This window comes from Eleutherodactylus coqui, chromosome 1 (genome assembly GCF_035609145.1).
Source record: "Eleutherodactylus coqui strain aEleCoq1 chromosome 1, aEleCoq1.hap1, whole genome shotgun sequence".
NCBI classification, from domain to species: Eukaryota; Metazoa; Chordata; class Amphibia; order Anura; family Eleutherodactylidae; genus Eleutherodactylus; species Eleutherodactylus coqui.
Window position 1 is genome coordinate 307,015,529 of NC_089837.1, and position 21,440 is coordinate 307,036,968.

General features: G+C 44.6%; 1 protein-coding gene across 2 annotated transcripts in view; it reads right to left on the reverse strand.

Moving 5' to 3' along the window:
- RSPO1 (R-spondin 1) overlaps positions 1 to 21,440 on the reverse strand; it is a 182,552-nt gene that overhangs the window by 50,482 nt on the left and 110,630 nt on the right. For both annotated transcript variants that reach the window (XM_066574856.1, XM_066574862.1), the window contains exon 2: positions 12,126 to 12,476. In XM_066574856.1, the coding sequence (XP_066430953.1) occupies positions 12,126 to 12,219 (94 nt within the window). In that variant the 5' untranslated portion in view covers positions 12,220 to 12,476. The remainder of the gene's footprint in view (positions 1 to 12,125; positions 12,477 to 21,440) is intronic.

The window sequence follows — 21,440 nt, forward strand, 5'->3', positions numbered from 1 at the left end:
AGATGGAACCATATGCTTTCATTAGTCAGAAACCAATAAGGTTTATATTCCTTTTTGGCATTTGTGCTGGACAGCATAGTTTAGTTCACTACACTATGCTGTGCTCCAAAAATGCTGGAAAAGAATAGAAACCTACTCTAAATGAAGACAAAAGTGGGGTCCAGTTAACTCATAAAAACCTATGGTTCTGTCCAGGGTTGTATCTGAATGCCATTTTTTGCAATTTCGGATGGAACTCTGAAAAAAGCTGAGTACACACTAAGATGCAGTGTGAACCCAGCCTTATTTGGGTGTAGTTGGAAAGGAGTAGCATAAGATTGTGAGATGCTCAGACGCAACACTGAACAATAAACATATAGAGAGATGAAGCATCACACGAAAAGTTTACTTTTAATTGATTAATCACTTAACAATGAATTAGAAAAAATTCTAGGGAACTTTTCTAATGCGCAAAACAAAGGCCCTGGGCATGGTTCATTCAGTGACAAATTATAGTTAGCATTATATATCTTTAGAAAATATTACTCCTAAATATTGTCATTAATTAATAATGCATTAAATGGATTTATTTCTCAAAGAGGCTCCAATTGGAGTCACTTATTGTTAGTAGGGTAACAATATAAGCCCATGTTTAATTGTCTTGGTAACTAGAGATGAGCGAACGTACTCGGCCACGCCCCTTTTTCGCCCGAGTACCGCGATTTTCGGGTACTTCCGTACTCGGGCGAAAAAATTCGGGGGGCGCCGTGGCGGCACGGGGGTTAGCAGTGGGGAGTGGGGGGGAGAGGGAGAGAGAGGGCTCCCCCCTGTTCCCCGCTGCTACCCCCCGCGCCGCTACGCCTCTCCCTCCCCCCCGGCGCCCCCCGAATCTTTTCATCCGAGTACTGAAGTACTCGAAAATGGTGGTACTCGTCCGAGTAATTACTCGAAACGAGTACGTTCGCTCATCTCTATTGGTAACACATTCTTTTAAGGGTAGTTTCACGCACGTTTATTTAGATATTTTTTAAAAGCCACAGCTTTTGAAGCAGTTTTTTGAGCCAAAGCTAGATGTTGTTCCGGCAGGAAAAAGAAGTGAATGAGAGCTACTGAATGGACGCTATTTAAACTGAATGATAAGGGCTTAGTCATACGGGCGCTCAAGTGGGTTGTCTTTCTGGCGCTCAAGTTCGAAACATCGTGGATTCGGTTGACAGATTACTGGGAGTGGCTAGTGAGGACCAAGTGGTGATGGTGCATATTTGGCACCAATGACAGAACTAGAGGCACATGGAAGGTCCTTAAAATCATTTCAGGGAATTGGCCGTAAGCTTAGGGCGAGGACCTAAGTATTTTCTAAAATACTACCTGTACCACATGCCACACCAGAAAAGCAGCAGGAAATTAAGGAAATAAACACCGTGCTCCTCACCTCTGCTTAATCTGCACCATTGCTACCTTCTTGCATATTTCTAATGTTATGTCTATTGTACGTCTTTCTCGCCTAGTTTGAATACTGCTCATATTTTGTGCATCTTTGGTGCACCCTCCATCATATAGTATCATCCCCCACCTCTATGTCCAGTTCTAGTGTGGAGGTGTTGTTTATGTAAGCGAGCCATAAAACCTATGGGCGGGTCACTGGCTAGTTGCTTAATGAATCTAATTAAACTAGTCCATCCCAGCTATTGGCTGTTGCTTGGTTTTAAAAGTAGTTTTCATTCACTGACACGCATGTGGCAGTACACGCATGTGTTCCCTGGATGAAGTGTGACTAGGATTAAGTGTACTTTTATCATAGAATCATAGAATGGTAGAGTTCGAAGGGTCCTCCAGGCCCATCAGGTCCAACACCCTGCTCAGTGCAGGATTTACTAAATCATCCCAGACATATTTGTCTAGCCTTTGTTTGAACACTTCCATTGAAGGTAAACTCACCACCTCCCATGGTAACCTGCTCCACTGAATGATCACCCTCACTGTCAGAAAGTTTTTTCTAATATCTAATTTGTGTCTCCCCCCTTTCAGTTTCATCCCATTTCTTCTAATCTTTCCTTGTGTAAATGAGATTAGGGTTGATCCCTCTGCACTGTAACAGCCCTTCAGATATTTGTAGATATTAAGTTAAACATGGCAGTTTGACATGGCAAGAGACAGGTATACCGCACAAATTGTCTAAAAAAACCTTCACTTCCTGACCATCACTTCTACTGTAGTCTCTATACTTATCTTTACTGTCTTCTTTCAAACCTACCTCCAATGCCCACCTCTGGTGCATTCTATCCATATCAGCCCCTCTCCTTTCCTCACCCATGCACAGCTCACAAACACTCTTCACTTTCCTAAGACACCTTAATCCTCCTAAAGCTACAGTGAAACATAACAATCACCCTCATAAATCCCCTACCCAGCTGCTCAGCATCGCTATCCTGCTGTTACTAGCAGCAGGGGATATTTCTCCCAATCCTGGGCCACCCTCTAGTGCCCCTAACTATTGCCCCCCACGTGCCCCATTGAGACACCCTTCTAGCCCAACCACTAGTCCGTGCATATACTCCCCGGTTTCCTTTCAATGTGCACTCTGGAATTGCCAGTCAGCATGCAACAAACTCCCCACCATCTATGATTTTTTCACTGCTAAATCCCTAAACCTTCTAGCTCTAACAGAAATGTGGATACAACAGTCTGACATGGCCTGTCTTATAATGGCCTGCAGTTTTCCCATACCCCAAGACCGGAAGACAGGCGAGGTGGAGAAGTAGGTGCTGTTCTCTCCCCACAATTCATCTTCCAGTTCATCCCCCCAGTACCCTCACTTACATTCCCATCGGTCGAGGTACATGCCCTTTCACTTTTCCATCCGCTGTCCATGCGAGTAGCAGTTATCTACCATCCCCAGGTCCTCCCGATCTGTTTCTGGATCACTTTGCCGCCTGGCTCCCCCAGTTCCTCTCCTGCAAAATCCCAACCCTCATCCTAGGAGACTTTAACATCCCCACCAACGATCCATTCTCCCTATCTGCCTTTCAGCGTCTATCGCTCACCTCCTCCCTTGGTCTCTCACAACTCACAGCCTCTCCCACTCACAAGGATGGCAATACTTTGGATCTGGTCTTCCTCCATCTCTACTTTGCTTCCCACTTCACTAACTCCCCTCTCCCACTCTCAGACCATAACCTCCTCTCTTTTTATGTCAAGCTCCCTAGCATCTCTCCAGACCCTCCTACCTTCTGTACGGGCTGCTACTTAGCCAAATTCTTCCCATTCTGTATGTGCTTTATTCATTTTTCTCGCCCAGATGTAGGACTTTGCATTTCTCCTTGTTAAATACCATTCTCTTAGTTGCTGCCCACATGCCCTGGATGAGGTGGCACCCCCTGTGACCCAAGCCATCCAATGCAGACCTCAGCAATCATGGCTCATGCCTCAAACGCGCTTCATCTGGCGGTGCTCTAGGTGTGCTGAACAGCTGTGGAGAAAGTCTCAAAAGTCTGCAAACTTTCTCCATTTCAAATTCATGCTCAGAACCTAAAACCTAGCCCTCCAACATGCCAAACAAGTATACTTCACCTCTCTCGTCTACTCACTATCTCACAACCATAAACAACTCTGTGCCACTTCCCACTCCCTTCTCAGCCGAAAATTGCAGCCCTCGATGATAGATCTCAGTGCTGAAGAGCTATCTGCTTACTTCAGAAAGATAGCCAACGACATCCAGCAGGAAATAACCTCCTAATCCCAGACTAGACCTGATCCTAGTCTCGTCAGCACTGCATCCAGCTCCTGCTCACTCTCTGTACTCAGACGAATGACAGAAGAAGAAGTCTCCAGATTGTTTTCCTCTGCTCGCCCCACGACCTGCGCTAGTGACCCTCTTCCCTCACACCTTCTCTGGTCCCTCTCCCAAGTGGTCATCTCCCACCTCACCACTATATTCAATCTTTCTCTGACTTCTGACATCTTCCCCATCTCATTTGAACACACTATCATATCCCAACTGCTAAAGAAACCGACTATTGACTTGACCGATGCCGGCAACTACCAACCCGTCTCAAATCTCCCCTTCATCTCCAAACTATTAGAACGCCTGGTTTACTCCCACCTTGTAAGCTATCTATCAGAAAACTCTCTTCTTGACCCCCTACAGTCTGGCTTTTTGCCCTCTAAACTCGACAGAAACCGGATTAACTAATGTGTCAAACGACCTCCTGATGGCCAAATCGAGATGTGGCTACTCTCTGCTGATCCTCCTAGATCTCTCTGCAGCATTTGACACTGTTGACCATAAACTCCTCCTCACTATGCTTTGCTCCATTGGACTAAAGGACACTGCTCTCTCCTGGTTCTCCTCCTACCTATCCGACTGATCCTTCAGTGTCTCCTTTGCTAGCTGTACCTCCCTTTCCCCTTGCTGTTGGGGTCCCCCAGGGCTCAGTCCTCAGCCCCCTACTCTTCCCCATCTACACAGCCCCTATTAGACAAACCATCAGGAGATTTGGCTTTCAGTACCATCTCTATGCTGACAACACCCAGTTATACATCTCTTCCCGTGACATCACAGCACCATTCCTTCAGAACGCCACCGACTGTCTGTCCACCGTCATTAACACTATGTCCTCTAACTACCTAAAACTGAACCTCTCAAAAACTGACCTTCTCCTGTTTTCGCCCTCTACTAACCGACCTCATCCTGACATCTCCATCTCAGTGTATGGCACCTCCATAACTCCCAGACAGCACGTCCGTTGCCTTGAAGTTATATTCCACCCCAATCTCTCATTTACTCCCTACATCCAATCTCTGGCCTGAACATGTCAGCTGCACCTCAAGAACATCACAAGAATCTGCCCTTCTCTCACCGTGGACACGCTAAAAGCGATCACTGTTGCCCTCATCCACTCTCGGCTCAATTATTGCAACTTGCTGCTAATCTGCCTCCCGTGCACCAGACTCTCCACTATCCAATCCATCATGAATGCAGGCTCATCTTCCTGTCCAGCCACTACTTGAATGGCTCTGCCCTGTGCCAGTCACTGCACTGCCTGCCTGTCAAATATAGAATGCAATTTAAAGTCATCATCCTCATCCATAAAGCTCTGCACAGGACTGCGCCATGCTACGTTGCTTCCCTTATCTCAATTCACCACCCAGCCTGCGCCCTCCACTCTGCTAACGAAATCAGACTAAGTGCCCCTTTAATTCCAAACCTCTCATTCCCGCCTCCAAGACTTCTTCAGAGTAGCACCATTCCTCTGGAATGCTCTACCAAAAGTTCAAACAGCATATTGATGCCCTCAACCTTTTCAACTGGGATAATGTACTCAAAAATAGGAGTACAGACAGTGAATGGGAGATTTTTAAAACCATCTTAAATACTCACTGTGACTTGTTCATACCTTACAGAAATAAGAGGATTTGGAAAATCAATGTGGCTCAATAAAGATGTAGAGGGGGCAATAAATAACAAAAAGGAAGCATTTAAACTACTAAAACAAGAATACAGCATATACGCACTTAAACCCCATAAGAAAAAAATAATTTTTAAAAACAATTTAATTAAAAAACAATAAAAGCAACAAAGGTAGAGACAGAGGGACTCATTGCCAAAGAGAGTAAAACTAAACTTAAATTGTTCTTTAACTATATAAATAGTAAAAAGATTAATATTGAAAATGTTGGCTTTTTAAAAAATAATCTAGGTAAAATGTAGTGGGTTGTGAGGAGAAAGCAAATGTATTAAATAATTTTTAAACTAGTGCATTCACTGAAGAAAATGAAATGTCAGGTGAAATGTAAAGTTATAATGTAAACTCTTCATTAAATGTCATCAGTCTAAGGCCTCCTTTCCGCAAACGGATTTCCGCCGCGTAATTCACGGCGAAAATCCGCTGCGTTGCCCACAGCTATTAGGTTCTATTGAACCTAATAGCTCAGGGCACACGGTGCGGAATTCCACCGCGGAATTCCGCACCGTGAAATCTCCCGTCCTCACCCGCGGCATGCTCTATTTGCCGCGGGTGTACGCGCGGACGGCTTCCATTGCAGTCAATGAAAGCCGTCCCTTCACGCTATCTCCCGCTGTAGCACAGCGGAAGATAGCGTGAAAACGCTTCCCCGCCTACTGCCGCCGCGTCATATGACGCGGCCGGCGTGTCATGTGACGTGGCCGGCGTGTCACATGACACGGCGGCGGTGGGCGGGGAAGCGTCATGCGGGAGCAAGGACTCCGGATCCGCAGGTAAGTATGTGGTCTCCTGGGGGGCGCCGTGACGGGCTCCGTCGCGGAATTTCACGGCGGAGCCTGTCACGGCCGTGTGAAGCCGGCCTAACCCAGGAGGAAGTGCAAAGCCACCTTAAACAGATCAAAATAAACAAATAGCTGGGTCCCGATGGCATATAACCCCGGATTCTAAGGAAATTAGGCAATGGGATAGACCATTGTTTCTTACTGTTCAGTCATTGGCTGTGTTTACAATGAATGATTATTGTTGATTTTCACACAATTCATTTATTATTTGAATAGGTATTAGTGTTTATTGACGCCACTAGGAAGAACTGGTGGAGGCAAGATTTGACAGGGGGTGATGCCCCCTGTAGCTGATTGGCTGCAGAGGTCGATGGGCCGCAGGTCCTAGCAGCCCAGTAAAGTAATGCAGCTCCAGTGATTTCTGACAGGGATTGAGGGTTAGGATGAGGGCAAAGTGTAACAGTTAGTCTTAAATATATAATATAAGGCTAACTGTTAGATGTACCCCTCACTCTAACCCTCCCTCCCTTACACAAATGTTCGGTTGTCTCACACCACACAGGTCCCCCATTTCCCTCCCCGCCACAGTATATTCCCGCAGCCGCTCCCCCTGTGGCCAAAGCAGCCGGGAGCGCTGCAACTAGCATAGCCACTGCTGTGCCCTGGTCCCGCTCAGTGACCGCTGTGACTGCCGTACCCGCTGCTGTGCCCTGCTCCCGCACATGCAGCATGGCCACAGTACTGTAGAGGTGCCGCTCCACTTGCGGCCACAGCGTCTGGGAGAGTTTGTAGTGTGGTCGGCGCTGTTGTCCACAGGTCCCACTCCTGCCACACTTGGATATATGCGCAGCGCTTCTGCTCCCACAGCGGGGCCAAGCAGGCAGCAGTGCTATGACAGGTTTCTCCGCAGACGTGCACCACTCTATGCTTCCTCTTCATGTTTCCCTGCGACCAAAGCAGGTGGTAGTGCTGTGATTGGGTTGCACTCCTACAGCAGCATGGGTCCCGATTCGGCTCCGCCGCAATTATCCTTGGTTCCCCGGCTCGTAGCTACCTGCAGGACCTTAGCTTCTTGAGCCTATTGGGAGCTAGGGGTGTGACAGGGGCGTTACTCCTGTCAAACCCCTAGCTTCTGGTGGTGTCAAGAAACACTAATACCATTTGAATGATCGAATGATGAATTACTTTGAAATTTACGGACTACATACTTCCTAAATTTCCTGACCTCTTCCTTCTCCATCTGTGTGACATCCGCCTTGCTTCCTACAAAAAGTCTAACTTTCACCATTTGATCATTGCAGCACAAGCTTGCATATTTACCTCCTGGAGACAAGTAAACCCTCCCGCCATATGTCTTTGGTTCCAAAAAGTTCAGCAGGTATAACTGATCGAGGATTGAATGGTCTCTTTTTGAGGATTTCATGATAAATTTTTACATTCATGGCATTATTGGCTCTGTTTTGAAAACTCTCAAGCATACTGTACCTGTTCCCCATGTTATAATGAAAACAAAGGTTTGGTACTGTGTTAGCCAGTAGAGCAAAATGTGATTGTTCCCAGCAAGAGAAACCATGTAATCTTGTAGATATGATACCTTTTAATGGCTAACAAAAATACATGATGTAATAGCGAGCTTGCAAACCTCTCGGGCTCTTCGTCAGGCTAAACATGATTTGTTTCATTTTACTGTTCTCCTAATATGTCTGCTAATCTCCTTCTTACCCTGGGTCTCATTCTCCTTTAGCTCCCCCATTTTTCCTTTCTTTTTCTCTCTTTTCTACTTCTTTTTCTCCATATTTCCTCTCTAGTCCTTTATCAGTACACTAATCAACCAGTCATCTGATTTTGCATTGTTTTTATATATAACTTTGTTGTTGTCTTTATCAATTACCTACTACCTTGAAGTCCCTTTAGGCCCCCTGTCCACGGGTGTGATTTACCGCCAGCAGATCACACCGTCTAAAGCTTTCCATAGCATTGCTATGGAAAGCGCCAGCCCCGTGTCCACAAGCAGAGAACCATTGCGATTGTCCGCTCGCGGCCGGCAATTCGCAGCATGCTGCAAATTGCCACAATTCTCAGTGGTCAGCCTATCTGTCAGATAGGCTGACAGCAGAGATCTGTCTGCCGGCTCCTGCTCCCGGGTGGTGGCTCCCGCGGCGGAGATCCACAACGCCCGTGGACAAGGGGCCTTACATTGGATGACTGTTGGTGCGTAAGCACCCAACAGCCATCCAATGCACTGCTGCCAGACTATCATTTCGGTGCTAACACAGGAGCAATAGTTGTTTAAGTGAATAAAGATGGAGTGGCCTAGGATCATTCTGTCCTGCCCACCTCAATTGACAGTAAACAAGAATCGCTCAAACATTGAGAAGCTCCTGTTTACATAGCCAAATAGTTACTTGGGTTTTAGTTTTACAAAAAACAAGCGACTCCAACATGTGAGCAATTTCTCGCCTAGTGCCCTGTTGGTGGTCATATGTACACTGGGCAATTATCACCTAAATTTGCTGTTTCCAGTGAAACTTCAGTTTTGGGATTTTATTTTATATATAAATCAGTGTGTCTTGAACATGGAAAATTCTTTAGCATTACTAGATAAATGGTAAAAGCAATGGAAACTGCAGTACAATGTTTCCAGATGTAAAATAATGCACCTGTGGAGAAGGAATCCTCGGACTGAATATTATATCAGCAGTTCTCTGTTATGCGTGACTTCAGACGAGAAAGATTTAGGGGTTCTAATTTCTAACAGCCTCAAAATGAGTCCACAGTACAGTCAGGCAGGAATAGCAAGTAAGATGCTTGGCTGCATAGTGAAAGGGATAACCAGTAGAAAGAATGAGATTGTGATCCCGGTGTATAAAGTTCTGTTGAGACCACATCTGCAATACTGTGTGTAGTTCTGTAGACCTCATGAACAAAAAGACAATGATAAAATAGAACGAGTCCGAAAATGGGCTCCAAATAATGGAAGGTCTTAAAGGGGTTGTCTGCCCTTTTTTTAACTGATGACCTATCAGTAGTTGATGGACAGGATAAGTCCACCACTCAGGACCCCTGTCCATCAGCTGATTATCCAAGCTCGCTGTTCAGTGCAGCGGGCCAGACGTTGCCATCAACACAGTGCCACGCTTTTACATTTTATTTAATGACAATGTCTGACCAGCTGCCTGCTACCCACTGCCCCCAGGGGAAAGGTTATCAGTTAAAAAAAGGACAGAAAACTCCTTTAAGCATAAAACTTATCAAGAGAGACTTAAGGAACTTAAAGGATAGAGGATCACTGTTTGAGTGATGGGGTCTGACCACTGAGACCCCCACCGATCTCGAGAACAGTGGTCCTGAAGGTCTCTGTATGAATGCAACAGAGTTTGCACAGGTCTTAGTGTATCTTGATGCCACCGGAAGCTAGGGGTTTGACAGGGGGAACGCCCCTCTCACACCCCTGGCTCCAAATTGGCTCAAGACTTCAAGGTCCTAGCAGCGTGTGCATGGTTTATTGGCGGCTTAGGGTGAGGATTACTCATCCACTTACCCTGACAATCTCTGCAATGAATAAAGTGCGGCTAAGAAGAAGGAAAGGCAGCACCGCCGGCAAAAAGCAAAGCTGACACTGCAGCATGGACTCTCACCGCTTGCTTCTGCAGTGCTTCTCAGCCATGCGTCCCTCCCGACCGCCGGATGAGCCGTCCCTCCCATACAGAGCCTCTGTCTTGCGTGCTGGCCGACTATCAGACCAGAAGCGTCACGGCCGACCACCGGATGAACCCTTCATCCCATCCACAGCCTGTCAGTTGCGTCCCCACCTTGTATGTCGCCAATGGGTAGCAACCTTGCACCTGGGGCTGCCTGGCTGCAGCCCCAGGCCGATGTCAGCTTATGATATTAAGGCCTTGGAATTGTACCTTTTACTTAGTGGGCTGCCAGGACCTGCAGCTCACGCCGCTGTGCAGCCAATCAGGTACAGGGGGCGTCATCCCCCTGTCAATCTTGGCTCCACCAGGACATCCTGGTGGCGTCAAGATACACTAATACCGTTCGCACATGTATACAGCCATTTCATTCATTTCAATGGGAGTACTGGAGATTGGATACGGAAAATTTTATATCTTGGCACATCCTCTTTACTTTGTGTAGTCTGGAGGAAAGAAGAGAGAGGGGACAATATGTAAACCTTTAACTATGTTAAAAATATGACTAAGGTTCAGGAGGGAAGTGTTTTTAACAAGAAACTAAAGAGCAAGGGGCATAATCTGAAGTTAGTTGGGGAGGGGGAAGTTTAGAAACAATGTAAAAAAATATTATTTAGGCTAGCTACACATGGCTGAGTGTGATATCAGGCCGTGAAACTCGGCCCGATATCCCGCTCGTAAACATGCAATGTACCAATGGGCTTGAGGAGTTTTTCTGTTAAAAACGCCTCTCAACACTTCTGTGAGGTTGCAATTCTGTAAATCAGCAAGTCTTTCCCATTCTTTATTGATGCTGTGCAATGTGTTTTCCTGTGCCGTTGAAAACTATGGGTGATGCGTTCCGAGGAATGAGCAAAGCTAGAGCATGCCACAATTTTTTGAAAAAAATCACTCACGTGCATGACTCCATTCAAAAGAATGGGGTTCATATGCGCGCAAGATTTGTGCGTCTTGCAACGCACAAATCTTACACAATTTTCTTAGCATATGCATTGCGGAATCCATGGTCAGCGTCCGCACCGCGAATCCGCAGCAAATACCATTCATTACATCCTATGGAGAACCGCTGCTTCCTGCATACAAGCAGAAATCAATTGCGATTTCCTTTCGCGGAGGAAAAATCGGCTCGCCGTCTGGACCATCCGCAGTACAGATAAAGACTACAGAAGAGACGTGCGCGGGGTCGCCGGCTGGGGTGCCCACATGCGGAATCTGACTCTGCCATCTCCAGGCTGCCTGATATTTTTGTAAAAAGAGTGACAACGCACTAAAAAAAATCTAAATATACAATAAGATTTATACATTTTTTTTAAGCTTCTGAACGTATATAGGAATGTTTCTATCTGCTGACAGCAAGCTGAAACCTTTTGGTTGGGTTCACATGGGACATATTTCCCTGCATAATTTCCGTGCGGACTGTCAGCATGGAAATTCCGCACGTGGCTCTTGATCCCAGGATTAGCCAGCAAAGTGGATTAGATTTTACAAAAATCTCGTACCCACGCTGTGGCCAATCCGTTGTGGCCAAACCTTCCGGAATCGGCCATGCAGCACAGATATTAAAGACGCAGCATGTCAATTTTTTTCTTCCACAGTGTCCTCTCTCCTCTTTATGGGGAGGGATGGCCGCAGCGGAAATGCAGGCGGTGAAGCCACTCCAAAACCTGCAGCTGTGGTTTACCATCAGAATTCTCACGGATTTTCGGTGCGGCCAATCCGCGAGAATTCCGCTGAAAATTCGTCCCTTGTGAACCCAGCCTTAAAATGGCAAGGAATTAAAACACAAAGGCAGAATTTAGTAACCGCTGTACACTTGTATTCAGGCATAAAAAGTGACAGTTTTTCCTCAAAGTGGGCGTGGGTTAGTGAAAGGGCCGCCCTCAGTTCAACTAAGTTACTATAATTTATGCCAGAATCTGTAATAAACTACAGCAGAAATTCATACCGGTTGACAACTAAAGTAGATTTGACTTTTTGGTCCTCGAACAAACAATGTGCACCTCTTAATAATTTTAGCGCATTTTACTCCAACACATTTGGGTTAAGACAGGCGTATTAAACAGACCGGAAGCCTTTATTGAAGTCTGAATAGGGTCATAAATAAATAGCATCCTAATTATTTAACATGTTCCCACTTGAAATGTAATGAATGATAGTGATATTGCTTCCGTCAGTGTCAGGATTCTGGGAGTTGTACTTACTTCTCCTGTGTCTCCTCCCCTTCACAACCTTGCTGCTGTCTTCTGCAATATCCATCAAGATCAAGACAAGCACAGTGAACAGTCCAAACTGCATAGTAACTCTCCAGCACTGAGTGCATGCAAAGCCGGCTGATTGGAGGGACTGATTGTGCCACCCTTGTGGTTGTTTTAGTATCTGCTGAGTCTGATGACAAATGCAAGCCCGTACATGCCTGCTGCAGGAAGAAATCGGAATTTCATATCATCATCTCCATGAACTTTAAGTGGCAGGTAGTTCTTCTGACATTTTGCACTTGGATCGAGTTCCATTTATGTTGTCACTAAAGGCACTACATGAATCTTCTAGGGTACCTGCAGACAACACAGCAATGATAGATATTAATATGAAGGCTGTAAAGCTGTTGTACAACCTATAGATTTCACATATCTCATTCCCTACCTTTACCATATTATTTCTGTTTCTGTACGGCTCATTTATATGGACCAGATTATGAAAATTCATAAATAACAACACTGTTACTTTTGAAGTCTACGTTTGTAAAAAGTAATAAAACCATTTAACCATTTTGGGATGTGACTTTAAAAAGTTATGCGAGATACCCCTTCACCTTGCCTGTAGTTTATGCAATAGTTTGCCTGTACTGTTATATATTTCTTGGTGTAATACTTGGATACACTAAATGTCCACTTTATTAGAGACAGCTGCCCTCTCAGGATTGGAGGTTCTGTTTGTGGAAATTGGACACGTGACCCTAGAGTGCAGCATAAAATCAGGTGAGTTATTTTTTTATGGATCACTTCTTTCCGTATGAATCAATTTTAGAATGGAAAAATTGATGGACCTGAAAGATTTCAAATGAGGGATTTGTTTCTTGTGCAACAGTGTGAAGAGTATTCAAAAAAATGGTATGATCGAGGAAAGACACCCTGATTCCCCAAAATAAGTCCTACGCTGAAAATAAGCCCTACTCTGATTTTTCATGGAGGCTTAAAATATAAGCCTTACTGCGGAAATAAGCCCTAGCTGAATTAAATAAAAAAGAATACATCACCTAGCAGGCTCGGTCCAGGTCCCTCCCGCTGCCCACAGAAGATCATTTCCTGCTTACAGGATTCATAAATCCTACCTCCAGGAAGTGATGGCTCTGATTGTCTAAGCAGCTCTCGAAAACCAATAAGTACAGCACTTGATGAACCAATCACAGCCATCGCATTGTGGAGGCGTAATTTATTACATGGACAATCAATGCCGTGGCTCAGGCAATTCATAAATCAATTCAAGAATTCAGCCTCCACATCACGATGGCTGTGATTGGTTCTTCGACCGCTGCTCAGCCAATCAATGCAGCATTTGATAAACCAATCACAACCATCGGATTGGTTCATCGAGCGTGGCATTAATTGGCTGAGCAGCACTCGAGAACGAATAAGGGACATTGCTTCCTTAAAGGGGTTGTCCTGCGCCGAAACGGGTTTTTTTTTTTTTAAACCCCCCCTTCCCGTTCGGCACGAGACAACCCCGATGCAGGGGTTAAAAAAACCACCCGCACAGCGCTTACCTGAATCCCGGCGGTCCGGCGTCTTCATACTCACCTGGTGAAGATGGCCGCCGGGATCCTCTGTCTTCATGGACCGCAGGGCTTCTGTGCGGTCCATTGCCGATTCCAGCCTCCTGATTGGCTGGAATCGGCACGTGACGGGGCGGAGCTACACGGAGCTACACGGAGCCCCATTCAGAAAAGAAGAAGACCCGGACTGCGCAAGCGCGGCTAATTTGGCCATCGGAGGGCGAAAATTAGTCGGCACCATGGAGACGAGGACGCCAGCAACGGAGCAGGTAAGTATAAAACTTTTTATAACTTCTGTATGGCTCATAATTAATGCACAATGTACATTACAAAGTGCATTATTATGGCCATGCAGAAGTGTATAGACCCACTTGCTGCCTCGGGACAACCCCTTTAAGGCGGGACTTTTAATTCTAGTAACCAGGAAGTGACCTTCTGTGGGCATCCGAGGACTGCAGGAAGCACGTAGGAGCTCTAGAGAGTAGCAGGAAGGTCCTGGACCGAGCCTGCAAGGTAATAATAATAAGACATCCCCAAAAAATAAGACCTAGCGCCTCCTTTGGGGCAAAAATTAATACAAGACAGGGTCTCATTTTCAGGGAAACACAGTAGACATAAACAACCCATGAATAAAAAGTATCAGAGGAGAACTTTAAGAATTGCAGCCAAAAACAATGTTGGTGATCCAACTATCGTGTCTGCAAATAAAACTCATTGTTCCTTAGTAGAGATGAGCGAGCATACTCGTTAATGCAAATTACTCGAGCACGTATCACCCTTTTCGAGTATATGCCTGCTCGTCCGAAAAGATTCGGGGGCTGGCGGGGGTGAGCTGTGAGTTGCGGGAGTGAGCAGGGGGGAGTGGGGGAGAGGGAAAGAGAGATTTCCCCCCTGTTTCCCTCTGCCCCCCCCCCCCCCCCGCCGGCCCCCTACCGCCCACCGGCCCCCGAATCTTTTCTGGCAAGCAGGCATGTACTCGAAAATGGGGATACTCGCTTGAGTAATTTCCCTTAACGAGTACGCTCGCTCATCTCTATTCCTTAGCATGGATGGGCTCTAACAGCAGATGACCAGTTCCAATACCTGTGCTATCTATCAGAAGACTCAGCAAGACTCCAATGGGAGAAAAAAAAAAGCACAAATATTGGATCAGTGAGCAGTGGAAAAACATTGCTTGGTCAGATTAATCTAGATTTCTGTTGTACCAGGTGGATGAAAGGGTCAGAATTTGGTGCAAGCAGCATGAATTGAAGTGTTCGCTGCTCAGGACTGATCCGCTGATTGATGGGACTATGAAGCGCATGCAAGTGCTGCAGCCTCTTTACTGTTTACATGTCAGCATGATCCTCTTAGCGCTTAGAACACTATATTTCCAGTTTCACATGAATGTAAGTGCAGTGAAGGTCACACTATCAGGGCTTAGTCACACGGGCGCATCGGCACCCGTACACCGGCGCCGATGCGCCCGTGTGACTGAGCCCTTACTGCAGGAAGAAGACGGCCGTACTTCAAGACGGACGACTCCCCGCTGCGCTGAAGAACGAACACATGAGCGGCAATGAAGCCGGTCAAATGTTCTTTCCTCCGGCGCTGTAGAGAGATTTCCGTCCTGAAGTGCAGCTGTCTTCTACCTGCAGTAACACGGGCGCCAATGCGCCCATGTGACTAAGCCCTCATGGAGTATATGTGCTTTTTACACTAATTTTTGCACTGCTGGGGACCGTTCACATCAGCGCGGGAACCACCCGCACCGTGATTTAAAAGGCTGTGCAGTTTTAATTAGTCACCAGTATGTTGATTTCTCTGCAAAATTGTTCAGTTCATAGCACAATGGCGCAGGGATCTGGGATGTATTTGCGCACCCCATAAACTCCTATGGTGCCTTTGTTGTGCAAATGCTCACTAAAATACAGCATGTTACGTTTTTTTTTCTTTTGTGCGGCCAAAATGCTTGCGCAAAAGTGAAAGTGAGAATTAACCCAAAACAATGGGCTGTATTCTTTTCAGATTTTGCACACGTTAACACGCTGTGAAGCCGCCCTTATAACGGCCATTTTGAGTGCTACAGATTTTCCCATTCACTTCAATGAGACAAGTCTAGGGCACTGAGAAGGGTTGTTATAAAAATACAGCGAAAGCACCGACAGAATTGTAAATATTGAGGAAGCTGCAGGGCTGCAGCCCCTTCAATCAGTGGATTGACAGGGGTCCCGAGTGGCAGGCAACCTTTTAACAGATATTGATGGCTTATGTAGAGAATGGGCTATGAATTTCGAAAGGCTGAATAACATATTTAATATACATATTTACTTTAATATATGCAAGATAGCCATGTAACTTGCTGTTACCAAGAGGCGGAGCCAAAGGACTGTCCACCTGTGACTAACAGCTGAAGGCACTGTAAGTGGAGAGGCTGTTCCCGGGAAGGAGTTCCAGTTTAGACGGGAATGGGGTGAGCACTGGTTTCCTGAGAAATACATGTGTGTACAGAGACGAAGGTGAGATTCAAGGTCTGCAGAGTGAGGTTTTGTAATCTGGCCACTGAGTGTCAGCTGCAACATTCAAACAGGAGTAGCAGAGCTGTGTCACCAACATTGAGCTAGCTAGTGCCAGAGTAGTGTGGTACTGGGGGAGACAGCAGTGCTGCAGACACTGAGTAATCCTGATACCGGGGGCTTAACCAGTGACCAGCACCAGCATGAACATGACACCAGAACAGAGATAAAGAGGAGAGCATTCCTAAAGCCACATGTAAAAAAGGGGAAGAGCACCTAGTGTATATGCTTATTGACCTAGTGATATATAGAGACTTGGCATTATATCTAGGACATACAGAGACTGCTAATCTTTTGCTATTTTCACACATATATATGCTGCATGATGCTGCCAGTTGTACCCCCTATTTGTTGCCAAATAATTCTTAAGAAAGACACCGCTTACTGCAACTTGCCTGGCTGTATTGTTACTTGTCCTCCTGCACCCCATACGATAAATGATTACAAAAGGTTGGTATATGGGCAGGTACAAATACCAAATCCCAGCAGCATGCAGAAAGGAAAAATGCTATATGGAATATGGACACAAGTGCAAAATATTGATAAAATACTTCTAAACAACCACTCACACACCTACCATTCATAGGAGTGGGGGGGGGGGGGGGGGGGAGGGGGGGTGCTGCTTACTATTAAATTTTTACATAGAGTCATGATAAACACTAACTAAAAATAATAGGTCAGCACGCAAAACTTTCATAAAAACGTATCTATATTTTATTCTTTACAATTAAAAAGATGTTACAGTACAATAGAGATCAGTCTCCAATGTGCAGCAGACAGACGGAAGGAAGGCATACAACATGTCAAGTTCATAGAATTAAATATATTCTCAAAAAGTGCATGTATGCAAAATTACATATCAAACATTTAATTGTATAAAATGACACATCAAGCATACAAAGCATTCAATCTATGCATATAAGCAGCAGTACATAATGTGTAAAGCCCACCTTACCACCTGCACCCCCGACACGTGTTTCGCCCCAAGCTTCCTCAGGGGGTACACATCATGTACTGCTGCTTATATGCATAGATTGAATGCTTTATATGCTTGATGTGTCATTTTATATGATTAACCCCTTCATGACGCGGCCCTTTTTTTTCCATTTTCGTCCCCCCCCCCATTATAAAAATCATAACTCCTTTATTTATCCATCGACGTCGCTGTATGAGGGCTTGTTTTTGCTTGACAAGTTGTATTTTTCAATGGTGCTATTTAATGTTCCATATAATGTACTGAAAAACTTTTAAAAAATTCTAAGTGGAGTAAGATGAAAAAAAAACAAAAAACACATTCCGCCATCTTTTGGTGCGTCTTGTTTCTACGGCTCACAAATTGTGAGAAAAATGACATGATAACTTTAGTCTATGGGTCAGTACGATTGCTACGATACCAAACTTGTATAGTTTTTTTTTTACTGTATTACTCTTTTTTGTTCAAAGACATTTAATTTTTTTCAATTATTTTCTGCGATCATCTTGTGCGCGCAATAGCTTTTTTATTTTTCTGTCGACGTAGTTGAGCGAGGGCTCATTTTTTGCGGGATGTCCTATAGTTTCGGTTAGTACTAATCTGGAATACATAGAACTTTTTGATCGCTTTTTATTGTGTTTTTTTCTGGGAGACAGGGTGACTGAAAAAGTGCATTTCTAGTGTTTTCTTTTTTTTTCCGGACGATGTTCACCGTGTGGGGTAAATAATGTGCTAATTTGATAGATCGGACTTTTATGGACGTGGTGATACCAAATATGTATTTTTATTTTATTATTTAGACTTTTTAATTATAGATATGGCAAAAGAGGGGTGATTTAAACTTTTATTACTTTTTGTTTTTACAATGAAAAAAACTTTATTGCTTTTTTTTTTACTTTACTTTTAAGTCCCCCTCTGGACTACAATATGTGATACTTTGATCGCTCCTGCAGCATGACGTAATGCTATAGGGGATGGCTTGATAGGCAATCTCTCAAGGCAGCCCTGGGGCCTTTCAGAAGGCCCCCGGCAGCCATGACACCTGCACGGCTCCCCTGATCTCACCGCAGGGGGACTGCACAACACCCCCGAACAGCGTTCAGGGGCTTTAAATGCCGCTGTTAGAACTGACACCAGCATTTAAAGGGTTAATAGCCGCAGTCGCCTGAACAGCCGATCGCAGGTATTGCCCACAGGTGTCAGCTGTAGTAAACAGCTGACGCCCGCGCTGTATGCAGAGAGGTCGCCCCGTGACCTCTCTGCATACACACCCCGACGCTCCAGAACGTAAATGTACGTCCTGTAGCGGGAAGGGGTTAAATGTTTGTCTATATATAATTTTGCATACATGCACGTTTTGAGCATATATTTAATTCTATGAACTTGATATGTTGTATACCTTCCTTTTTCCTATCTGCTGCACATTGGAGACTCATCTCTATTGTACTGCAACATCTTAATTGCAATGAATAAAATATAGAAAAGTTTTTATGGGAGCTTTGCGTGCTGACCTTTTATGTTTAGATTGATTGTGCAGCAGAGTGTGTGCTTCTAGTTGTGAGATGCAACCATTATTTATTACATTGCATGATAAAAACTAAGTAACCCTCTTTAAATTCTATGGTTGTATTGTATGTATTGTGTTAGGGTGCATTCAGACGACCGTATATAGGCTGGGTTTTCAGGCCCAGCCGATATACGGCGTCTCTCTGCAGGGGGAGGAGGCTGGAAGAGCCGGGAGCAGTGCTCTGAGCTCCCGCCCCCTCTCTGTCTCCTCTCATTGCAAATAGTGGAGAGGGGGTGGAGAGGAGGCAGAGAGGGGGGCGGGAGCTCAGAGCACTGCTCCCGGCTCTTCCAGCCTCCTCCCCCTGCAGAGAGAGATGCCGTATAGCGGCCGGCGTGAATACCCGGCCGATATACGGTCATCTGAATGCACCCTTATATTGTATATCAGGACACAATAAAAATACATCTAGTACTTACAAGGTCTTAAAATTAGGTAAATGCAACCTCACATGAACAGCAATACATGGCAAATTACACGGTGTCATTATTTAAAAATGGCACAGGCCAAATCTAGAAGTAGTGTGTGAAAAATTAAGTACATCTTTACTGCTTCCATTGGAATTAAAAGAGAAAGTAGCAGTCCGGTGCTGCTAATCAAATTCCCTCTATATAAGCAAACATTTTGGCAGTTTGCTGGTCTGCAGCATTCAGCTATGTGTTAATATAAAGCATAGAAGGAAAGACATCAGCAGTAATCTTAGAGAAACACTTTTTGCTGCCAATCAATAAAAATAGGTTTATAACACCATTTTCAAATGGAGTCCATCATTCTACAGTAAGTAAGATTGGAAAGATAAGTGGAAAACATTCAAGACAACAAATTCATCCCCATGCAACGTTCAGAGAAATTTCAAAAAAACGCAAGAGCTACATCACTGAAGGCCTCAGTTAGTATGTTAAATGTTAAGGTTCATGACAGTACAATTAGAAAAAGCCTGAACTCTTTCTAAAAAGAACATGGCAGCATAGCTAACTATTACAATGTTGCATCTTAACAAATCACAAGACTTCTGGAGCAATGTCCTTTACACAATAAGACCAAAGTGAGATGTTTGGCCATAATGCCCAGTGCTATGCTTTGCGAAGACCAACGACAGCATATCAGCACAAACGCCTCATACCAACTGTCAAGCATGTTGGTGGAGAAGTGATGATTTGGGCTTGTTTTGTAGCTACAAGACCTGGGCATCTTGCAGTCATTGAGTCACCATGAATTCCTCTCTACCAAAGTATTCTAGATTCAAATGTGAGGCAACCTGTCCAGTTAGTTAAAGCTTAGCCAAAACAGGGTGATGAACAGAACAATGATCCCAAGCACACCAGCAAATATACATCAGAATGGTTGTAAAAAAGAAAATAATCAATGCAATGGCCCAAACAAAGTGCAGACAAATTCCCACAAACCTCAACAAACTCCAGCAACGTTGTAAAGAAAAGTGGTCTAAAATTCCCCCTGAATGTTGGGAGGTACTGATAAAGTTATACAGAAAATGAATACCTCAGGTTATTGCTGCTAAAGGGGGTCCTACCAGCTATTTATTCATGGGGTATGCTTTATTTACACACACTGTTCTGCATTTGGTCTAGTTTTTGTTAAATAAATAATGACACAGTGTAACTTGTCATGTGGTGTTGTTGGTCATCTGAAGTTGTATTCATCTAATCTTAGAGGGAAACTGTCAACAGAAAATGGTGTATTATATAAATCAAATTTTTTTGCTAAACATACTTTAAAAAATTTTTGGGTGATTTTCTTTTTAACTTTTGAGCACAATCTGTATTTACATAACCATCTTTTTTCCAGGGTAAATAATCCCAATTTTGATAGCCTCTCTGGGTATTTCAGTCCTCTCATTCCGTTTATTAATTTAGTTGCCCGTCTTTGAACCTCCTCAAGCACTGCAATATCTTTCCTGAGCATGTAAGGTCTGACAAGTGCCTTATATAGTGGAAGAATAATGTTCTCATCCCTCGCCCCTATACCTCTTTTAATGCATCCTAAGACTTTATTTGCTTTTGCAGCAGCTAACTGGCATTGATTGCTCTACAATCCACTAGTACCCCTAGGCCTTTTTCCATATCACTTTTCCCTAGCAGTACCCCATTTAGTGTATATTGGTGACATCCATTTCTCCTGCCCACGTGCATAACCTTACATTTATCAATATTGAACTTCATTTGCCATTTTTCTACCGAGCTTATCTGGGTCCATGTGCAGCCGTACCTTGTCCTATCTTTTATTAATTATCTTGTGTAATTTTGTATCGTCTGCAAATATTGATATTTTACTATGCAGTCCTTCTATGAGGTCATTGATAAATGTATTGGAAAGAATGGAGCCCAATACTGAACCCTGTGGCACCCCTTTAGCAATGGTGGCCCAATCAGAGTGTGAACCATTTATTACCACCCTCTGCTTTTCTATCTCTGAGCCAGTTCTTTACCCAGATACACACGTTTTCGCCCAGACCGAGCTGTCTCATTTTATATATCAACCTGTTATGCTGCACGGTGTCAAGTGCTTTAGAAAAATTCAGATATATGAGATCAATAGACTCTCCCAGGTCCAGCCTAGAACTTACTTCATCATAGAAGTTGATCAGATTGGTCTGACATGATCGACCCCTCATGAACCCATGCTGATGAGAAGATA